We start from the raw sequence: 21,422 nt of genomic DNA on the forward strand, positions 1-21,422 counted from the left end.
GAGAAGAATAAATGAGAAATTCTATTAATATGTGTGTTACACAAACATTAGAACATCTATTTATAAGGCTAGACACAAGGGCATCTCAGTAATAAATGAGATTCACCCTAAATATTCTTAAAATAATTACACGTTTATAACAATAATAACATTATCATAGCACGGTGGCGCAATTTTTCGAAAAAATTCAAGCAAAAGTGAATTTGAAACTAATCTTTTTGCGACATATTTCTCTTATAAACCTCTACATTCTTACTAAAGTTGAGAGTATTCTGAAATGCGAAAATTCACCATCCACAAATTTTAATTTCAACGGTTGATACGCAAAATGGTAGATAGTGGCCTTATACATATCAGAATGCACTCATTTTTTGGAGGAGCATAGAGATTTATAAAAAGAACATGTCACCAAAAAAATAACTTCAGATTCATTGCTGATTAGGTTTTGTAAAGAAATTGGCACCAAAATATCAAAATGATGTCATTATAACCATGTCACTGGATCCTATCCCCTTATTTGATACTATATATAAAGGTCGGGATCAACTAACAAAGTGTTTTGAAGAAATATAATTCCCATGATAATTACTACATTTTATGACATGGAACGCATTTCAGCTTTAATGTGTATTTAGCTGAGTAATCTGGTTAAGCTCATATTTTAGATTCATTTTTATTTTCTCATATGAAAACTCAGGATTGATATGATTAATCTGGTTGGGCTCATATTTTAGATTTATTTTTATTTTTTTCATATAAAAACTCAGGATTTATACGATTTTGGATGGTAAGCAAGGCTACAAAGACAATTCCGTTTATTCTTGATAAAATCTTAAATAAAGTTGTTGTTTTCATTTTGTATAATACTTTTATTCCTTAGGTTTCACCATCAGAGAATTGGTTGAATAACTCTTATAAACTTTTTCCGGGTTTAAAAGGCGAGTAACATTTGAGGGATAGTTATTTGTGTCCGTATCTCCTAAAACCTCTATCCTAAAACCTCAACAACGAGAGAACCAGTCGACTGAGCCTTCTTCTGCTCAGATCGGATCTTATGGGGCTGATCTAAGAAGATATTTTCATCTCTTCTTCATCCTCAGCCTCTTCCTTACTCGTCCTTTATTTTCTCAGTTTTTAGTTTTCTGTTTGGATCTGTTTCGAATCTTAGCTAATATATCTGATTTCTAAGTTTTACTTATTATTAACCTGTTCTTCTTTTTAGGGTTTCGATCAAAAGATTTTCTAATAGATTTTTTTATTCCGGTGTTGTAATCACGTTTGATGAAGATGACCAATAAGATGAATGCAGGAACAATATCAAACAGATCTACAACATTATTAACAAAGGCTTCACCAAAGACTCCAGCAAAAAGGATTTATCCATAGACACCAGCAACAACAGTTCTAAAGACACCATCAAACTATAGTGACACACTACCGACGAAGATGAAGATTCAGACTGAGCCTAACCGATTCTGACCCAAGATAATTATTTCTGATTATCTTTGTTAATCTTAGATTTTATTTTATGAAAAAAACATGAGAAATGGTTGAATTCATGGATTCTAACATCTCTAGTAATACTAGAGTTGATATGTGATTTGGGTGTGCAACTTTTAACCCAAACCAAACCATTTAAACCGTTCCTGCTATTGTTACATCTAGATCTCTAGAATCATCAAGGCATGGTTAGATCTCTTTATCAAATCAAAGTCTGTAGCTATTTTGTTATGCATTCTTGTTGTGATTGTTGTTTGATTGATCCATTCATGCTGATGGAATTTGTAATTCGAGTTGTAAACCGAATCAATCCTGTAACGAGCTATGTAATCGATCTTGATTATAAATCGGGTTGTTATCAATTAATAAAATTAAGGTTTTTCGAAAAAATAAATAAAAATAAACTGATTTTTTTTATTTTTCTTCTACTCTGCGACTGCATACACAAAACCCACTCACGTGGATATATAAAACTCCAACATCACAATATTGTGACACGTGCATTTACAAATTTGAATCGTACATTTTTTTTATGCTAAAGAACTTTTTTTATTAACTTTGATCAATCATACTGTTTGACATTAATTGACTCTCAATGACAGTAGGAGGATTGTCTGACCAAATCTTTGTAATTCTAAACTTTTTGCTGAACTTTGCAAGTTTGTGAGCAACTTTATTACATTTCCTTGGGACAAAACTATATTCCCAATTTTGAATAGTTTTTATTCTCTCAATGGCATCTAGCAGAATAGCTTCATTCTCCCAAGCTATTACCGGAGTATCTTTGTTAATGTAGCTTTAAATTCCTTGAAGATTTGTCTCAAAGATAACATGTGTCATCTGCAACTCCAAACTCTAACTAGGTCCGTCTTAGGCATGGGGCACGAAGGTCGACCGCCCTAGGCCCAGTTTTGGGAGGGGCCCAAAAAAATTAAAATGCTCGGTATCCCTCCCTATTAAATAAGAGAATTTTCATTCAAACTCCTCAATTGAAATCTAATTACAAAATAAACCCTATAAACTAATTAATTCTATGAAACTCCTCATTCTCTAATTTTGTCTGTTAAGTGGCCCTTTGACCGATTTCAATAACATGATGTATTAATGATGATTAACCCCTTACAAGCCCTAATTTCTTTTTCCATTCTCCAAGTATTTTTGGAGATTGTATTGCCGATCTTGTTGCTTGGTATGAAGATGGTAGTTGTCTTCATGACAACCCTTCTGTTATTGTTGTTGGTGCTTGTTGTTTTTACTAATTGTCATTTCTTATTTTTTTCATTTATGTATTTCTCATGTATATAAAGAAAGGCCCATTTCGAAGTGTACGCCCGAGCCTGTGAAACACTAGAGACGTCCATGACTCCAACTAACAACATTACAGAAAGAAAGGCATTTTGCTTGCTCCAAATTTGTTATTCCTGCATAGCATTTTGTAAGGCCCCCTCTTCATGTTCCTTTATGATCACGCAAAACAAGTGCAATTCCAGTTAGACCAGATTTCATAAAGTACGCCATAGTTTATCATAAGGAAAAGGAAAACAAGAAGTTTCCACCGTGGGGTATGAGGTAAAGGATTATGATCTGTTGTTCTAGACATTAGGTGTTTACTTTTGAGGATATCCATGTAAGATCAAGGCTTTTCGTTCCACCCTTTTTCGTGTCAAAAACAGAAAAGGGACCACATACTTTGAGTAGGTGGCCTGACCACATCGTAGCCGCACCGCTTGAATTCCAAGAAAACTAACCCTTGACCGTGGTTGTTTGACCTACATAAAAAAATATTGATAACCTTGGGCTCAAGAAATGAATTTTGTTTCATTTGGAGACTACTCCACCTGGTTTTAGAGTTTATCATATTCCGTTTTTATTTAATTTTTTACATATGTATGCTACATTTTCATTATATTAGAATAATTCTTTTTTTTTCCCTGTAAACCCAAATACTAAATACTCACTCTCATATTTCTTGTTACAACACTCCCAACAAGATCTGCATTCAATAAGTTGAGCACTTCATACGGTGGATAATCAATCCAAACAACCCAAGAGCTTCTTCGAGGCCCCACCTTTTGCCAAGGGATATGCCAAGGAGTTAGCCTCCTTGTATCTTTGTTCAAAAATAATGTCTTCAAAATTCATTTTCACATCTTCAATATCCTTTACTAGTCCTCTAAGGGCCCAAGGAACCTTGATCTCTTGGTTGCATAATATCACAACATATGTTGAATCGCTCCTCACTTCAAGATTTCGGATTCCCGTATCTTTAGCAAGCAACAACTCATCTATTATTGCCCACACTTCAACAGTATTACTTATGTTCTTGAAGATATGTTTAGCAAAACAGGCTCTAAAGACACAATTATCACCTCTAATAACACCACCAATAGCAGCAAAACCAGACTGATTTGATGCTCCATCTCAATTAATCTTACAATAATCTTGTCTCGGACGTATCCAAGAGACTGCAACATCAGTGACTCTAACCTTCCAACAACTTTAAGATATTCTCTTGCACTTCTTAGAGCCACATCAAGAACTCTACATGGTTGGAACTTGACCCAATCATTTCGTCCTTTCCATATTGACCACAGAACCAATGGTAGGATATGTTGCCACTCCACACCGCCACTCCGTCCAGCAACATTAAAAATTTCCTTCACCATGGTGGGGCGCACATAACTAATAATCGGTTGAAAACCAATCCATCTCCCTATCCATATCCATAATGGCCTGACAACTGCACCATCAAAGAAAAAAATGATAAGCAATTTAAAAATCTCTTTCACATAATGGATGATGTCCTATATGTTTTCTGTAAAGAGACTCATTCAAATTGAGTCTATTGTGGAAAAAAAGCCACAAAAAGAATTTTATCTTCTGTGGGCAAACCAACCTCCACATAAATCTCCAACATAAATTTGGTAAATGATTACCCATTTTATTAGAGATTATGAAATGATATGCTTCTTTAACAGTGACATGACATCCCCATTCTTACTCTAAGACCAAATAATTTGGTCCTTGTTGTTACTATTCACATTTCACACCAATTGGTTTAGCTTTTATAGTCTCTGACACCTTCTCAGAAATAAAGTTGTCAATTGAATCCAAATTCCAAGTTTTGGTACGAGGATCAATAATATCTTGGGCAAATTAATAAAGTAACCAACTTCTATACCCTAATTAATAAACCGTCCGTTTTCTCAAAATGTTTTATAATATGGCCTTTCCGTTACTTATTTGACATGGTTCCACCAAGATGACTTAGTCAATTTCTAGACTTAAAATTACCTCCATATCCTTTATCTAACCCTTGTATCTATTTCGTCTTTACAATTTCAAGTACTCGAGTTTCTGTTTTGAAAAAAATCCATAGCAGAGGACCGGAGTATCAACGATATGTTCTTCCAGTTTCTTCTTCAGTTGAGATCAACTTCCATATTCTTTTATATAGAGAGATGTTCCTTATCTTCTGATTTCAGTTAGAGTTTGCAGCAAATGGGATGAACCACCAGCAGATTTTTTTTATCTCAACTGTTCTTAATCTCTCTCTTTCTCTCAAGTGTTCTTAATCCTTGTTAATTCAGTTAGTTGTATTTTTTTGATGATAGTTTAATTGAATTGATTCAATTTGAGACAACGGGTTTGTTTAAATTCATCATATGCATGTTCGTTTGGATCTAATTTCAACAATTAGGGTTCTGGATGTGGTATTGGGGATTCCTTAATTAGGGTTCTTTAGAAATTTGGGGATTCCTTTAATTAGAATTTTTAATTTTATCAATTAAATGGTTACTTCTTCCATCATGATTAAGAGTGGATGACAATAAAATCATGTTGGTTTGAATCAGTGACGATTTGGTTGGATTTTGGATGAGTTTTGTTACCAGTATGGTAAGCTTTTAATTGGGTATTTGATTTCAATTATTGTTGCAGAGATTTCATTTTCATGGCCATTTTATTATTCCATTGGAATATGAATTGATTACAGTTTAGTTATGTTGATTTCAAATGGATTTGATTTCAAGTGTTAACTTGTAACAGGGAAGAGATGTCGGTCTGTTAAATTCAACAGTGAAGAGATGAAGAGGCTCAGTTATGCATGTGTCTGTGTTGAAGGTATTGATTTTACAGAGAAGCTGTGCTGCTGTTGTTCTGGTGGAGTTGATGAATATGAAGAAGGTTGAATCATGAATGACCTATGAGTTTGTGTTGGTTTCTTTGGATGCAGAGGAAGGAATTAAGCTGAAATGCCGTGAGAATGAAAACTAATGGCAATAACGAGACTGAGACAATAGTGAGAATGATCAACATTAATTCTTCCAACTATTTCTACCTGGTAAAACCAACCCGTTCTCACCTTTTATTTGAACATATGTTTTGCAGTGGGGTTATTTGTAATCAATGGTTTAAGATCGATGAGCATTTAGTGTCTCTGATTGTTTAAGAGAATGAGTTTGTGTTGGATGGGAATTCAATGCAGGGAAGGAGATGTGGAAAAATTTACAAATCAATTACTCATCCATCCCATGGTTGTTTTACACACTCAACATGTGTGTAGAAATGCCTACATAATGATGTTTTTCACTTAGTCAGAGTCACGGAGTTGGCTCGTAAACGACTCATGTTGTTAACTCGACCTATTCAATCCATGCGGGGGTCTAACTGTCTTTTACTGAGTAGGATAACTGACACATAAGCATTTAACTGATATTATCCGTTTTATTCAAAAAACGGGACAGAAAAAGTCAGCCACGGCCAGTTTATATAACAATTCAAAAAAAAACCGGCCATTTTCTTAATTATGACCCAAAAAGTTGGTTACTTTATTAAAAAGCCCTAATATCTTTAACAAAAATAATTGGCACATTCTGGTTAAATACATTTGCAATAATATACAATGGCAAATTTGACACCCACGGATCATTCCACAAATCGACATTCTCCTCATTGCTTATATTCCACCTAATACATGATTGTATGCGCAAAATAATCCTAGTTATAATTTTAGTTCAAATTTGGACGAAACGAGCTTCATTTTGCACATTCAAACAAGATAAATAATTTTAAGTCAAGATGTATATGGTTACATCCTGCATGTTATGATAAATAAAAATAAACATTTTTTCCTCAGGAGGTGCCCATTATCATCTTGCATATTAGATATCTATTTATTTATATGTTGAAGATAATATAAGTGTTTGTTGTATTTTTTTACCATATAAGGTGGCGGTGGTAGTAATATAGTGTTTGTTGTGGTTGAAAAATGTTGGTTGTGGTGCTGGTGGTGCTAGACTTTATACGTATAAAACGAGTGATATTATAATTTTCATATCTTATTAAGTTAGGATGCAATCAGTTTCGTCTTATTTTTATTCAAAAAATAGCCATCGTGAAGCTGGATGCATCTTGACTTAAACTAAGAAAAATTAGTCTAGATGCATCCAATTTCTTCATGGCTATTTTTTTAATAGTATCTTCTATTCCCTCCGTCCCTAATTAGTTGAGCTATTTGATTTTAAATTTTGTCCCACAAATAGATGAGTCATTTCACTAATCAAGGGGATATTTATGAAACTACCCTTTTAATTGATTATTGTTACTATAAGAAATATGTATAATTCGATAGTCATGTTTATATTCGTTACGTAGGTGTTTTAAAATGCTTTTCAACGGTATAAAGAAGTTTACGAAAAATCGTGGTATAGTTTAACACATAAATCATTTCGAAGTTTTACAAGTAATTGTCCATAAGGGCATACTTGTAAAAAAATACTTAAACATATTCCCCTTCTTTTCTTGCCTTAATAATTGTGTAAACTACAAATGGCTTAACTAATTAGGGACCGAGGGAGTATATTAGTTATTGTCATGGTGCAACCAGTTTCATCCTAACTATTATGTTTCAAAAAAAAAAAAACATTCCAACTTAATATCGACAATGGATGTTGTTTTGTAGATCATCTAAAACACTTTGCAAAATATCATTTAATTAAAATCGAACATATATTTTGGAAGTCATAAATTTTTCTGTGATTTGTCTTTTAAATAGGAGAGAAAAAATGATCATAACAATAAAGACGAGGGTATATTTATCTAGACTTTTCAACGTCCATTTGAACCAACCTTAATTTTTACTTGTCCATCAACCAACTTTAATACTCCCTCCGTCACACAATTAGTTGGCCTGTTTACTTTTAGATTTTGTCTCATAATAGATGACCTATATCACTAAAAATAAGATATTTCTAAAATTATTTTTTTAATTGATTATAAGAAATATGCATAATTTGATAGGCATGTTTATATTCGTTACGCAGGTGTTTTAAAATGCTTTTCAATAGTATGAAGTTTATATTCTAAAATGTTTTTCAATGCTAGTTTGAGAAATAAGTCATTTCAAAATTTATAAGGGCATAATTGTAAAACATACATAAAAATATTTTTTTCCTTCATTATCTTACCCATTCTCTCTTTAAATATTCTATGCTAGAGAGAAATTTTAATTATCTTATATAGATTGCTAATTGGGTCTTTAACACATTGGTTAAAAGAGAATCCACAATACATGACAATTAAAAAGAAATTCCAAGTTAAAAAGATAATTCAAATTTATTAAGGAATTACAGATGCTTTTCCGATAGAGCTGATTAAGTCAGAGAATGTTGATACCAACAACCTAAGCATGCTTCAAGGCCAAAAAAAAAAAGGAAAGAACAAAAAAAAAGACATAAGTGTGGCCATAACTCCTACTCCCAAAACTAATTAAATAAATATAAAAATAAATAACTATTATTTTTATTTCATCTAAATCAATGGAATTGATTTGACTATAAATAGTTCATCTAAATCAATGGAATTGATAAGATGCTATGTAAAGAAATTATTATAATTTTAATTTAATGAACACCCAATTCTGTCTTTTTTCTTTTCCCTTTATTCATCGTACTTTTTTTTTTGTATGTTATTCATCCGTGTTGAAATTGATTTCCTGATGTGTTACTTGGTATGATGAGTTTCTAAGAAGTTATAGTACGCACCCTATGATTATCTCTGATGGTGGAAAAATTGAGGATGAAGTTGAACAATCGAAATAGACATCATTATTTAACTATTTTGGAGCAAATGATAAAGATTTCACGGTATGATAAAGGTGAAGACGAAGGATTTCGTGAGATAAAAATGGATCTGGAGCGTGAGATAAAAATGGAGAAGAGAAGATAAAAAAAGGAAATAAGAGAGATAAGGAAGATGAAATGTCTGGATTGATTCTTTATTAAACTACACGTGGGGGTATTTGTGGAACACAAATCTCAATACGGGTATACAAATTAACATGACCCTTACTATTATTTACTCAACTGGATAGTTCCACTGGTGCTGCTGCTAACTTATGTTGTCCGCCTGAACACGCGTTAGAGTCTCCAAGAAAGTTGTAATATCATAGAGATGGGTATGATCCAAGATCATGTCAACTTGTTTTTCGCAGACTTCCTTCTTTTTACGATCATAAAAAATGAGGGATTCAAACTTTGTCGATTGATGAGGACAAGAATTTCGAAAGAATTTTGTTACTATCAAGTTTGTACCAGTAATTGCTTTCATAGCTATATATTTTAGTTCCTCCCAGCGATATGGTAGCGGAAGTGTTTCTTTCATCCAATAAGCACCAGAACCAGAAATTGCGTTTTGGTTACCCGTTTTTGCAGTAGAGTTGATCTCCTTATTGTTTTGGTTATAAATCCATATGTTGATCCATTGACGTCCTTCCCTGCATTGATGTCCTGCTCTGCATTGATCTCTTTCTTTGCAGTTCTCTCCTTCAAGATCTAGTATAGCTATATGTCCATCAACATCAACTAACTCATTAGTCCATCTATGTTTTCTCTCATCCCAATCTAAACGACAGAGGTCTTCAGTGATAAAAGCTGGAATTAAGATCACTCTAAACGTCTCACTACCGACATCAAATGCCATTATGACATTGTTCTTGCATGCAAAGTAAGGTTCGCTTTCATTCTTGTAACACATCCAGTTTATAGAGCCATTCACATGTACACATTTATCATATTCGCCGACTACCATGCTAGGTGGAATTGAATCATTGTCGATCTCTCTCCAGGTATTCTCACCTACTGTCATTACCTCACAACAAATTACTTTATACTCTTCGTAGATCGGATAGTTGTCATGATCAACATCAGAAAATTCCCTTATATCAACCTGATATATGCATAAAACTTTGTGTTTCTTAGTAGTTGAATCGAATCCGAATCCAAACATACATTTGTAGACAGTTTTCATTCGGTACCTATCTACTGGCTGTCCTTGCTGTGTTAGTTTCTGGTAAAGAAAAATATTTTCGAGTGATATGCTTGTTCTTGTTCTAATCCAGGAAGTCTTGTCTCTAGTGCTGGGGTTGTATATCATAACAGAACCATAATTCTCAAGATTGACAAAACATGTCAAACCGTGTACTGGTTCCAGGAACGATGAGTGATAAAAAGAGACAAGTTCAAGTGGATCTTTACACATGCTAACAGGAAGAGTTATGTTACTATGGATAGAATTGACGGAAGCGACGCCTGATGATCCACCTTCATGATCATGCGAGAACGTTATGATCCTCATCTCTGCTCCAGTTTCTCTGTCGGCGTCAAGTGCTGGAACCATTTCAGTTGCGTCTCTAAATGGTTTCTCACCACAAACCTTAACCGGAGCTATAAATAGGGTGGTGCTAGTGGTGTCATTATTACTCTTAATGATACTACATTGACGTGCTTCTGATCGTGTATTGTATAAATTAATGAAGTATTGATCCTGTTGGATTGTTGATCTCCAGTGTTTGCACACCGACTTGAATCGCATGAGTGATTTCGCGGGAAGTCTACTTAGTATGTCACTCAAAAGTAGATCATCAACAAAAATACCAACACCACCGCCATGCAGAGTAGAGGTCTTACCTTTAATTTCACGATTGACATGAGCAGTATGATTATCATTGCATCCACCACCAGCACTATTCTTGTTCGTCCTTTGTTTTCCTCTCAGCAGTTCTCCTTCCATGTTATCCCCTCTCTTTCTCTTATCCATTAAATTATGCTACCGCACCTATACCTTGGTTTTGTTGAATTTTCTTTTTCCTCCGTCTGTTATGATATTTTGTTTTATAACATAGTACTGCTACCTATAGATATATATAGCCTTCTCAGTTGTAGAAATAGGTTAGGATTTGGAATCCTAGTTCTAATGGATAGTTTACTCTATTTTCGATAAGAAAAGACAAAGAAAACTATGAAGTCGAGATGGAGACGGCATGGGACAATATGCTAAAGCTTTCAAGATATAAGTACGTAGTTTCATGCCTGTAAAGACAACAGTTTGTTTTCGGACGTGTGTGAGGTCTAACGCAACTGCACATGGTTTTTTGTTTATGGAAAAATCCTATTCATTGGTTGTCATGATCATTAAGCAGTTTAAGCACCCATGATTGGCTGCCGGCAAACAACCAACTCCGATCCATTCCGTTTTTGGTCTCGGTTGCAGAGTCAAAATGGTAAAGGGATGTTTAAGTTTAGAAAACAAGTAGAACAAAGGCCTGCCCTTCCATATCTGTTGTAGAGTGCTCGTGGGCTGTTGCTTCGGTCGTGAGTTATGAAGGGTATCTCAAAATCTATAATGCTCCAAGGATGAACTTCGCAAGGGTTCAAGGACTTGAAAACCATGAAACTACCAAATTCGTATCTCAATGACGGCGGTACAACATTTAACCCCTGGAAAACGGTCAACGGCAGTAAAAATCATTAGTTATCGACAGTTTAAGTACCCATTCCTCACATGTTACCACGAAGACTCGATAATCTATGACATCTAGTAACACAAACATGTTTTTTATATCGCATCTCATACAGGTTTAACAGAGTTATGTGTGCAGGTTTGGGCGACAGTTGGCCGTATGACCAGCAGTTAATGTAAGCTATGGGCTTTATACTTACGGTCCATTCCTAGTTAACCTTGAAGATTGCTCATTTGTGAGGGAACTTGTGAGAGAAACATTCTCAACAATTGGCAAGGATTATTGTCCAGGCTTACGACGATCTACACTGGCTTGGTTTTGGTTTCATCTGCAGTGATGCTTTCACTGATTTTCTGTGTAAACTTATACCAAACAAGTTTTAGTTCGTCATTGGTTCTATCTATAGTCCAGACTCCAGACTTCGTATATGTACATCTTTGCAGCTTGTTACGTGAGCTCACAGTTTGTATATATTTTAGTCAAGAAAAGTAACATTTTTATATTGCATCTCATACAGTTCTCACAGGCAATGGTCTTACAAATCTGAAGAAAGCAACTGAAACTAGTTTTCAAGCTTCTTTTCCACTTTCATTTCTTAAATAAATATTTATGTATTCTTCAAAAGACATAAATTTAATGGTTGAGATTTACACTTGGCAACTGTAATGTGCTAATACGATTACAAAGTCCCAAGTCCTAACCAAGTTGCTTCGTCCAATCAAACGGTTCCCACTCTTTGACAAAGAGTCCTACAGCTTGTTTCTGAGATTCTATTGAATCGTTCTTCTGACGCCGCCGGTACATGTCCTCCTCAGGTAACTGAAGCATGCCTCTAATGACATTTATACCAATGTTGCTCTTAAACTGGCTTTCATCGTCTATTATATGGACAAAACCCTTATCTAGACCAAATTCGACATGGAAATAAGGGAAGTCCTTTGGGATTGAACCACGTAATCCTTTCTTGCTTGTGTCGATCAGCTTTTTTGCATTGTGTTGGCTCCACTCATCCTCTGCTTCATCTATTGCCTGTCAAATTAGAATCCGCGTTCAGAAAACTCAAAACCAGCAACGGAGTTATTAGCATAACAAATGGCAAAGAGTTATGAGCATAACAAAATCTACATTTATTATGCAGTGGTTTGTTACGGTCACATCTGAAAACTATTGGTGGAAGCTCGTGGTAAATTACTAAGTCATATCCTCGGCTGGAAATTTCCTTCATATTGTAGCCAAATAAGAAAGATAAAAAGTGCAAGACTGTTAGGATATTATCATTACTAGACTACATCAAGCTATGGAAAGATGTACTGACCTTTTTAAAATACAAAGGGGCCTGCTTTGCAATTTGTCGGGGTAAAGGAATACATTCGACCAAGCAATGCCGCCGTTGCTTTGCGATGTCCATCACAGTTTCAAGGAACAGCACATCTTGATCTTGCTTTCCAAACATCATGATGAGGCATTTCTTGAAGTTGCGAATTTCATCCCACACATTGTTGTCAATATTTCTAGTGGCTGCTTCATGCTGGAAATGGACAAGATGTCAGGCCTCTATTGTGTGAAGATTAACAGAAGAACACAGCAACAAAGGATTAGATTAGCTCACCTGCATAGGTAAAATGTAGCAATGGCCTTGCACGACAGGCTGCCATTGTGGTAACATCAAATAAGTGAAATTTGCTATTGCAACAACAAGATGTTTTGGCCTTGTTGCGTTTTCAAAGCAAAATTGACAGCGCTCTTGCTGAGTCATTATCCGACTAGCAATTTCGACATTTTTGTTTCGTTCTGGCACTGCTACTTTTTTCTTATTTCGCTTTTGATTTGGACCAACCTCAAAATCATACTCATCATCTTCCCGGCCATACTGCTTATTGTGCACAATAGTCTGAGCTAAATTCATATCAGCATCCTCCACTTTTTCCTTTTCTCGGAGAGATAGTTTGTGTAAGACATGCCTGCAAGCGAAAGGTTTTTCGTCAGTATCAAAAGGGCCAAGATGCAGAATAGTCACAAAGCCCAGGAAGCAGAGCTATTCCACTAAAGAACCATAGACCAACGAAGTATCTGTTTAAATTTCTTGCAAACTACATATACATAAATCCATAAAGCTAACACTAACCTGGTTGCACTTCCCTTAGCTCCATGCCCGGCTGGCTTTGACTCACTATCCTTCATCTTCATGATCTCTACCTCTTTCTGCATATGAAGAAGCATAGAGATTAACGACAAATACTTACAAAATAGATGAAAAATTAAGATAAAGGAACAAGAATAATGTCCTATGTTGTTCCGTATAATTAATACAATATAAATATAAACAAGAAGAGAAAAAGGAAGCGCCTGGCAGAAGATAGTGTCCCCCACCACATACTATGCATTAATTATATGTGTCAATTGCCAAACCCAAGAGATCCTACACTAGCACTAAATAATATTTTTTCGGCCACTACAGCCAACACAAAACAATCCTTCTAGCGACCTTAACAAACTACTAAAACAAGATCCTACCCTAGGCTTTTTGTTCACTCCACAAATTTCAACTTCTCCATACCATTTATTGACAGCCTTAGTTTCCTCTTACAGTTGTCCCAGAAAACCTTATCAAACATTAATTTAATCACCTCTCGCTGGGTTCATTTCCTTAAGTGGCACTGTGATAGTATCGTTAGAGACTCTTTGTTTACAGACTAGCACTATGCTAGCTGGAAATGTAGGCTCCCCTACACAAGCCATCAAACTTGAGGGTCATATTGTACTATGGGTTTGTGAGAAGGTCTTATAAATGTTTGGTTTTCTATTTTGTTCCACCCCGTCGTAGAGAATCATGGTTATAGGCATTCGAATTCAAATTTCTAAGTTTCAATCTGAGTTGTCACATTAGGTTATTCATAATACTTGTCCATCGTAAGTTATGACAATGAACTGCTGGACCCCGCGTTTAACATAAATAGAGAAAAACCGCCAAGAAAATAATATGCAGATGTAGACTGGTATCTTACCATAAGTTTGTCAGCTTCGTCATGCTTTCCTTTCATTCTAAGCTGCATAGCCCTAGCTGCCAACTGATTCGCACTTAACTCTTGTTTGCCAGATGCACTCTCCTCACTAGGTTTGCCCACCCCTGCTGAACCCATACTTACTTCCATGTTTACAGTCTCCATATCTCTGGGGGAGCAACTAGGACCATCATCCTCTTTCTTTTGATTAGCAGCAAGTTGACGCAAAAAGCTCCCATCGTTTGCAAACTTGTTCAGGCTGGAAGCTGCAGCAGAGATGACCTGAGCAGTCTCCGTAGACATCACAGCACCTTTCCTCTTTCTCCAAGACAGTGAATCAGGAACTTTAGGTTCTCTCATTTCAGGTCGTCGGACAGATACATCTTTTAAGTAACCCCGCTTCCCATCGTTTACACTTTTTCCATCCACATTAACTTTGTCGTCTGAAACAGATTCATTCGTCCTCTGTCTATTTCTTATCGCATGCAAATGAGCACGATTAGGAGCAGCACGAGCTGCTGCAGAAACGTCAAGTTGACCTAAGGAACCCCAACGTTCTTCAACAACCTAATGTAAAGTATGATTGTTAGACGGCAAAGAACTAAAACTGCTTAGAAATTAAAAATGTAGGTTCATGATCATAAAAAGTTTGTTTGTTTTGGTAGACACAGAGAAGGGGAATAAGTGGTACCTCCTCAAGCTTTCGGCCATCGCGAGCAGCTTGCTCTTGTGCACGCTTCAAGGCTTTCAACCGCCAGCTTGCACCACCATCTCCAACAACTGAAGAAGATGGAAGTTGGCTCGCATGAACCTTCGTTTGGACTTCATCTTCAGGGAACCCACCACCATCATTCTTATAGTATGGATTCAATTCTCTAGGATTTGGTTTCTTTACCTGATAAAACATAACCCGTTAACGTACAGGAAAATCACATCAAGTGTGCAAAAGCAACAAATGTGACACCAGAAAGTGGCTTGTCAGACATGAAGGGCCATGAGCCACAGGCTGTAAGCCACGAGCATGGTGTAATAAGTTCAAAATGAACCTATTTTTAAGCATAACAACACCAACCACTTCCCCATACTGTGTATGCATCAAAACATGAATTCTTCCCCATGAAAAATAATATATAGCATCTGCCAGCAAAAATCACTTGTCTACCCCATCAAATCACTTGTATATAACGTTTTTGAAACTAAATTATGACTCGTGAATGTTTACGCAGCTCCAATATCTAACATATTACAATGTTTACAATATACTACTCCTACTAGGTTACTAGACACATTAGCAATACTAAACCATGAATTGCATCTGCTAAACTAAGTGACAGGATAAAATACAATATTGTAGTAAACTTAAAATTTGGAAGGTGAAAGTTTTCTTCAATTTCAAAATCAATTGAGGCCTTACCTCTTCGACTTGAGGTTCCTCCGGTAAATCAGTAGTTTGGACAGATATCTTTTGTGGATCATATTTAGGCTTTAGCATCCAGTCCAATCCCGCCTCCTTCCGTGCAAGTTCATTTACATCGCGAGGAACAGAATCTACCAAAAATAAGCAAATAAATACAATTTCAAGTTCAAAATACTTCAGATCAGGACTACACAACACACACACACAACGTACCTGATACGCCTTCCTGTGCCTCAGATCTATGCCCTCTTTCCTTCTTCCTAGATTCATGCTTCCGCCTTCTACCCTCCTCTTCACTTTCTGAATCTGAACTGCTAGTAGAATGCCTATTTTTCCTCTTTTTGGAGGATTTCTTGTTTTTGCCTCTACTCCGGTGTCTCTTTATGTCAACATCAGAATCACTACTCTCACTACCAGATGAAGACCCAGATGAATACTCTTGATGCTTCTTCTTTCTCCTACGTTTCACCTTCTTATTACTAGATTTTCTCCTCTCTTCCACTACAGAAGATGAACTCAAATCCTGTTAATATTTGAAGAAACATTAGTATAACTATAAACTCCTCAAGAACAGAAAATTTGTTTAAACTTCTAGCTCAGAAACATCATACTTACAGTTTTAAGTTGATCCCGTGGAATAAACTTGATCCCTGATAGCATTTTTAATCGATAATCAGCTAAGAACAAAATCTGTAGCAGGAAACAAACTAAAAAGCCATTAGTTCCTGTTGTGGGACTTTAATTTCTATAATGTCACTTACAGATTTCTAAACAAAAAATTGAACAAGATTGCATACCGTCAACCGATATCGAAAAACAAAATACGGCTAAAATCAGTAATTTTCGGTGAGAAAAACACAGGTCGAATTCAAATTTAGGGTTATCTAAGAAACCTAAAAACATTCAATGATTCTTGGGGTTTAAAGTATTAGAAATCAAACAAACAATCAAACATTTACCAGCGATTAGGATCCTTCCTGGTTTTGAGATTTAGGGCACGGATATAATCGCTGCCCGCTCACAGAGAGAGAGGAAAGGAGACGAAACTTTGACTATTACTTTGACCCGGATTTTATTTATAGAATCTGAGATTTGTTCCCTCCTCGAATCTGTTTCTTCCCTCCCGATAACAACATACTACGGTATGGTATGTTTTGAAGTCTTTTAACGTTTTTGCTTTGTACAGTATTAGTGTCGGTTGGCCGGCTGTTAAAAAAGAACGTCTGGTGAAAATAGGCGTACCTAAGGGTCGTTAAGTAAATATTACAGGTAAATCAGGGCAGCCACGCATAGGCTTTAGAAGGGAATTTTGGTCGTGAGATGTGAGAGCTGGCCGGCTCTCACTGATTTTATATGATTTTACGGCCAACTTAAAACGCCATGTGATGTCAGAAAGTCTAACAAAACAGGCGCATGGCAATGACTTTTGGCCTTGGATTGCAGTTGCAGGCTAAAGTAATTAAGATGGCGCAAGCCCTTGATTGGCCTTGAAATGGGAACATGTACACAACCCATGAAACTCAAGGTGTCTCTGCGAAAGCTACCCAGGTTTAGTAATTTTTCACTGATCATCTCTTAGCTTGAACACAAAAAGATCTTTTGGTTTAAAGGTCAACTGTGTACCCAACATCATCATATCTTATAGAATACCAATAAAATTCATCAAATAAATGTACATAGATTATAGACACATGCACACAGAAAGAGTACATAATCACTTAACATCATCATGCATGCATAAGATATCGATAAAAATCAGATGATGTTTGGAACAACATAATGGATGCACTCGTACTCTTAGATATGTTTGGTTATAATCCCAGGACACAGAGTACTATTTATTTATTGATAACATGCAGCATATATAATGATCATTAATCAACTTCTTTTTGGTCATTTCAGTGACGACGTGGTGGTGCAAAACAAAGATGTGGCGGTGGTGGAGGAGAACCAAAACTAGTATGTGGTGCTGGAGGTGGAGGAGGACCTACTGTTGGTGGCGCTGGTGGTGGAGGGCGAGGACCAGGAGGGGGTGGATGCGGATGTGGATGCGATGGGTGCGGAGGAGGTGGTGGTGGATGCATTGTCATACTTTTAAAATATAAAAAGAACTTGGTTAGATATAATGGATTGTCGATGAGCTACTTACATAGCATTTCCATGAATATATAGAGTTTGGAGAGGAAGGGTTTGGTAAGCTTCTAGGGTAACTGAGTAAGTAAGCATATGACATCGCCCAACTCTTGACCAACTAACAGTGCTATTGGTCATGTGGTTTCAGCAACCCTGTAACATACACCAATGAGTCTCTGCATGCAAATTGCTCATGCGCGCAGGAAAGGTAGTTGGGACCCGTAGTGGAGCCAAGATTAGGTAGAAGAGGCAAAATAGAACATTTCTTACTGTGCATAGACAAGCAAAGAATGAAAACACAAGTTAAACTTGCAAAACCAAGTGGGGGCAACTGACCCCCAGTTGTTCCTACTTGGTTCCGCCTTGCTGGGATGCTTGTTTCATTGTTTGTATGAGCTGCCATATATCTTTCATCTACAGTTGGGCCATGGGACGCTAGGAGCCATTTCTACAGGCTAGAAGAGCTAGAATAGTACACAATATAAGTTAGGAGCCATATTTTGGCCATGTCGTACAACTTCCCTAGCTCCATCCATGCACTCAAATCACAAAAGATTAAGACTTCATTGCGTACAAGTCAATAACATGGTCCAACAAGATAACATGAATTATTGAATCCATTTGTAATGTCTTATAGTGATCAGTAGGGTCGCATTCCTTTAGACAAGATTAAGATTGATACTGATTTCCAATTCTACTTGAATCACATAATATCCTTTGATGATTTTAGAAAAAGAAAAGTCTATGCCGACTCTATGATACTGAAAGTTTATGTTAAATTAAGAACTAATCAAGATTACCATTATAATATTCTAAGTTTACAACAAGGCCAATGAGCATTTGTCTCAAGCCACGGTGCCAAGCAGCTATCGTGATTGCACAAGGCCGGAAGGTTCATCAAGTTCTGACTAGAAATTACAACCTGCACATACTTCTTGGTTGGACGATTTCCATCCAAACTTTGCCCAACTCATGAATGTCCTCCTTGACAGATGTGAATACTTAGTTGTACTACTGCAAGTTTTCTTCTTCGATCCAACCGCCTTTTTCTCTAAATGACCTTCAATTACTAACCTTATATCATCACCTTCAGTTGTACTAGACCTGAATTGGTAATCATCAAATCGATAAAAGAAAAAAGATTAAGAAATAATCTAAATGAAATTTTAGGCCAACAAACAATTGGGCGATAGCCCCGCAAAATAGTCAGTAGTTCAAGGGCTCCAGTTAACTTTAACTCTTATTGCTCTACTATTATGCATTAGATTAAGTTGTCACCTCTTATTTGGTACTGAAATTAATGATGCTGACGAGGATGATGATGAATAACTTCGGCTCCGAAGTTTTTCACGCAATCTTTCTTTTGCTTCTCTGACACCACCTTCAAGTTTCTCATCTTGTTCCAAAGTCTTTTGATGATTTGATATACTTCTTTTCTGAAAAATTTAGTTTTAGTTGTTAAAACTTGAATAAAGTTTAATTGTTAAAACTTGAATAAACAAGTAAATAAGAAGTCATAGAATCAAAAAGCAAGTGAGTTGTCCTTCCAATACAATTGGGACTATAAAGAGAAGATTAGCATGGTCCCTGCCCAAGGATGATGCACATACACAAATCTACAAAAAGTAAGCTGAGTTGTAACTTGTAAGTAGAATCCTATAAGTACCAGTGAAGAGGAGGTTGAAGAAGAATAATTGGGATGAGTATCATTGCTGCTGCTTGTGTATAGGCAAAATGAGTAGCGTCTTGTTCGACAGGTACTACTATTTGTACCAATTACTGAACTATAAGGATCAGTTTGATGAAATCGTCTTCTTCGAGCACATTCAACCCCGGGCAATATTCCGGCCATATCAGTTAACACTTGAATATATGTATGAGTTTGGTGCAATTACATGACCATATTAGTCTTATCATCAGTATACAAATCCATAAACATGTCTCCTTCCATCAAAGTGTTTAGATGAATTATCTTAAAGAAGAGACATGAAATGAAATGTTGAATTATGCATATGGTTGTGAAGAGATGGTTAACAAGAACTTAAAAGATGCAGTGGGAGGAGAATAATAAGTGGAGAAGAATCGTAGTGAAGCAGAACAAGAATCAAGTGGATGAGAAGCTTTAACCTGACGAGGGAGACAAAGGATGGGCCACGAATTAATATGAGAATACAAATACTGCTCTGTATACTTTTCAAATCATTTTCATGCGATTAATTCCCAGCTCAATCATATTAGCCACCATTACCGGCCCGAAAACCGTCCTTTGGGGCCGGCCTAGAAGGAAATGTTTTTTATTCCTCTATGAAAAATCGAGTAATGAATTTAAATATGCATTTCCATCGAAAAGAAAAAAAATCTAAATATGCATGGTAATGAGACAAATAGGAAAACAGCATTGCGGGTTTAAGAATGACTGGAATTAGCACAAGAAAAATAAAATAAAATAAAATAAAATAAAGGATTCGGAATCATTTCAAATGATCGGGATTAAGTGCACAACAAAAGATCTTTAAATAAGAAGTTTTTAAATTTGAAAAAAAAAAACTTAAAGGTGTGTAGTTTTGTTAAATAATAGTACATTTTATGGTTAAATATGCCCACACTTCCGGTATAACACATGTGGCATGCTTTCCAGATCCCACTTGACACTAGCCTATTATTACCGTCAATTAATCTGGTTTAACACTCTAAGGTTAAAAATTGCTTCGTTCTGGTTCAACCTATACTACAATCCTCCTGTCATGAATGAAATTGAAGCTGAAGAAAATCTAAGAACTGCTCCTGAAGAAAATCAAAGCTGGAAAACACCTGTGGCACCTTAGATCAAACTGAATGTTGATGCAACTTGGAAAAATGGTTCTTATGCTAGTGCAGTTGTGGCGAGGGATCATAATGGTGTTTACTGTGGCGCAAGCACTAGATTTGTCAGGGAAGATTCACCTCTTATTACAGAAGCTGATAGTTTCCTCTTGGCTACGGAACTTGCAGTTTGGTTTAATCTAAAAGATTTTATTATTGAAGGAGATTGTCAAGTTGTGGTTAACAGCATCACTGGTACCATGAAAAGACCCCCTTGACGAATCTGGAAGACAAGAGATGACATTAAAGAGCTCATGAGCTATTTCAGCAATTGTGAAGTCAGTTTTATCCCTGAAAAGGCAAACTCTGCAGCACATATTCTAGCTGAATATGCTCTTTCTCACAAAGTCCATTCTAGATGGACTAAACAGCAGATTCCTGCTCATATCACTTCTCTCTGGTTAGAAGTTGATAGTTAGTTTTTTCTTTTTCCTGTTTCTTTACAAAAAAAAAAAGCACTCTAAGGCTTGTTTCTATGTTAATTAACTTTTTTTTTCTGTACAACTTGAAACACATTAATATCGACAGTTCAAAGTTATGTAAGCCTTAGATTGAAACTCCAAAATGATTCTTTGAAAAATGAAATAACAAGAATTCCTCTGACTGGCTATGACAAACTTATCCGGAGCCAAACTAAAAATGGTTTTTCCACTGTCAAAATCTGACTATAAACTTCTGACATGTGAAAATAAATTCATGCAAAACCATC

At 36.0% G+C, this 21,422-nt stretch overlaps 2 protein-coding genes and 1 non-coding gene across 3 annotated transcripts; 1 reads left to right on the plus strand and 2 right to left on the minus strand.

Moving 5' to 3' along the window:
* Positions 1 to 11,770: 11,770 nt before the first annotated feature.
* LOC113355927 (CWF19-like protein 2) lies at positions 11,771 to 16,534 on the minus strand. Its single transcript, XM_026598912.1, has 10 exons — positions 16,516 to 16,534; positions 16,334 to 16,408; positions 15,932 to 16,241; positions 15,716 to 15,849; positions 14,993 to 15,196; positions 14,305 to 14,868; positions 13,425 to 13,501; positions 12,909 to 13,260; positions 12,615 to 12,827; positions 11,771 to 12,328 (listed from the first exon to the last, which is right to left on the minus strand). The coding sequence occupies exons 2-10, from the start codon at positions 16,376 to 16,378 to the stop codon at positions 11,996 to 11,998; spliced, it is 2,232 nt and encodes a 743-aa protein (XP_026454697.1). The 5' UTR covers positions 16,379 to 16,408; positions 16,516 to 16,534; the 3' UTR covers positions 11,771 to 11,995.
* A 1,946-nt stretch (positions 16,535 to 18,480) lies between these two features.
* LOC113355928 lies at positions 18,481 to 19,950 on the minus strand. Its single transcript, XM_026598913.1, has 3 exons — positions 19,518 to 19,950; positions 19,130 to 19,287; positions 18,481 to 18,955 (listed from the first exon to the last, which is right to left on the minus strand). The coding sequence occupies exons 1-3, from the start codon at positions 19,701 to 19,703 to the stop codon at positions 18,760 to 18,762; spliced, it is 540 nt and encodes a 179-aa protein (XP_026454698.1). The 5' UTR covers positions 19,704 to 19,950; the 3' UTR covers positions 18,481 to 18,759.
* Positions 19,381 to 19,480, plus strand: LOC113362333. The gene has a single exon (XR_003365703.1). It is a non-coding gene; the product is annotated as a U6 spliceosomal RNA (small nuclear RNA).
* Positions 19,951 to 21,422: the final 1,472 nt, after the last annotated feature.

The sequence above is a fragment of the Papaver somniferum genome, chromosome 3 (genome assembly GCF_003573695.1).
Source record: "Papaver somniferum cultivar HN1 chromosome 3, ASM357369v1, whole genome shotgun sequence".
NCBI lineage: Eukaryota > Viridiplantae > Streptophyta > Magnoliopsida > Ranunculales > Papaveraceae > Papaver > Papaver somniferum.

What these genes read in the sequence shown, in the direction of transcription:
- LOC113355927 (XM_026598912.1), bottom strand. Translation starts at nt 16,378, where the DNA reads ATGCTATCAGGGATCAAGTTTATTCCACGGGATCAACTTAAAACT. An exon ending in GGCACAGGAAGGCGTATCAG is followed by an intron (nt 15,850 to 15,931) that starts GTACGTTGTGTG and finishes TATTTTTGGTAG; the next exon opens with ATTCTGTTCCTCGCGATGTA. An exon ending in GCTACATTTTACCTATGCAG is followed by an intron (nt 12,828 to 12,908) that starts GTGAGCTAATCT and finishes GTCCATTTCCAG; the next exon opens with CATGAAGCAGCCACTAGAAA.
- LOC113355928 (XM_026598913.1), bottom strand. Translation starts at nt 19,703, where the DNA reads ATGGCCGGAATATTGCCCGGGGTTGAATGTGCTCGAAGAAGACGATTT. An exon ending in CTTCAACCTCCTCTTCACTG is followed by an intron (nt 19,288 to 19,517) that starts GTACTTATAGGA and finishes TAAATTTTTCAG; the next exon opens with AAAAGAAGTATATCAAATCA. An exon ending in ATTTCAGTACCAAATAAGAG is followed by an intron (nt 18,956 to 19,129) that starts GTGACAACTTAA and finishes TTACCAATTCAG; the next exon opens with GTCTAGTACAACTGAAGGTG.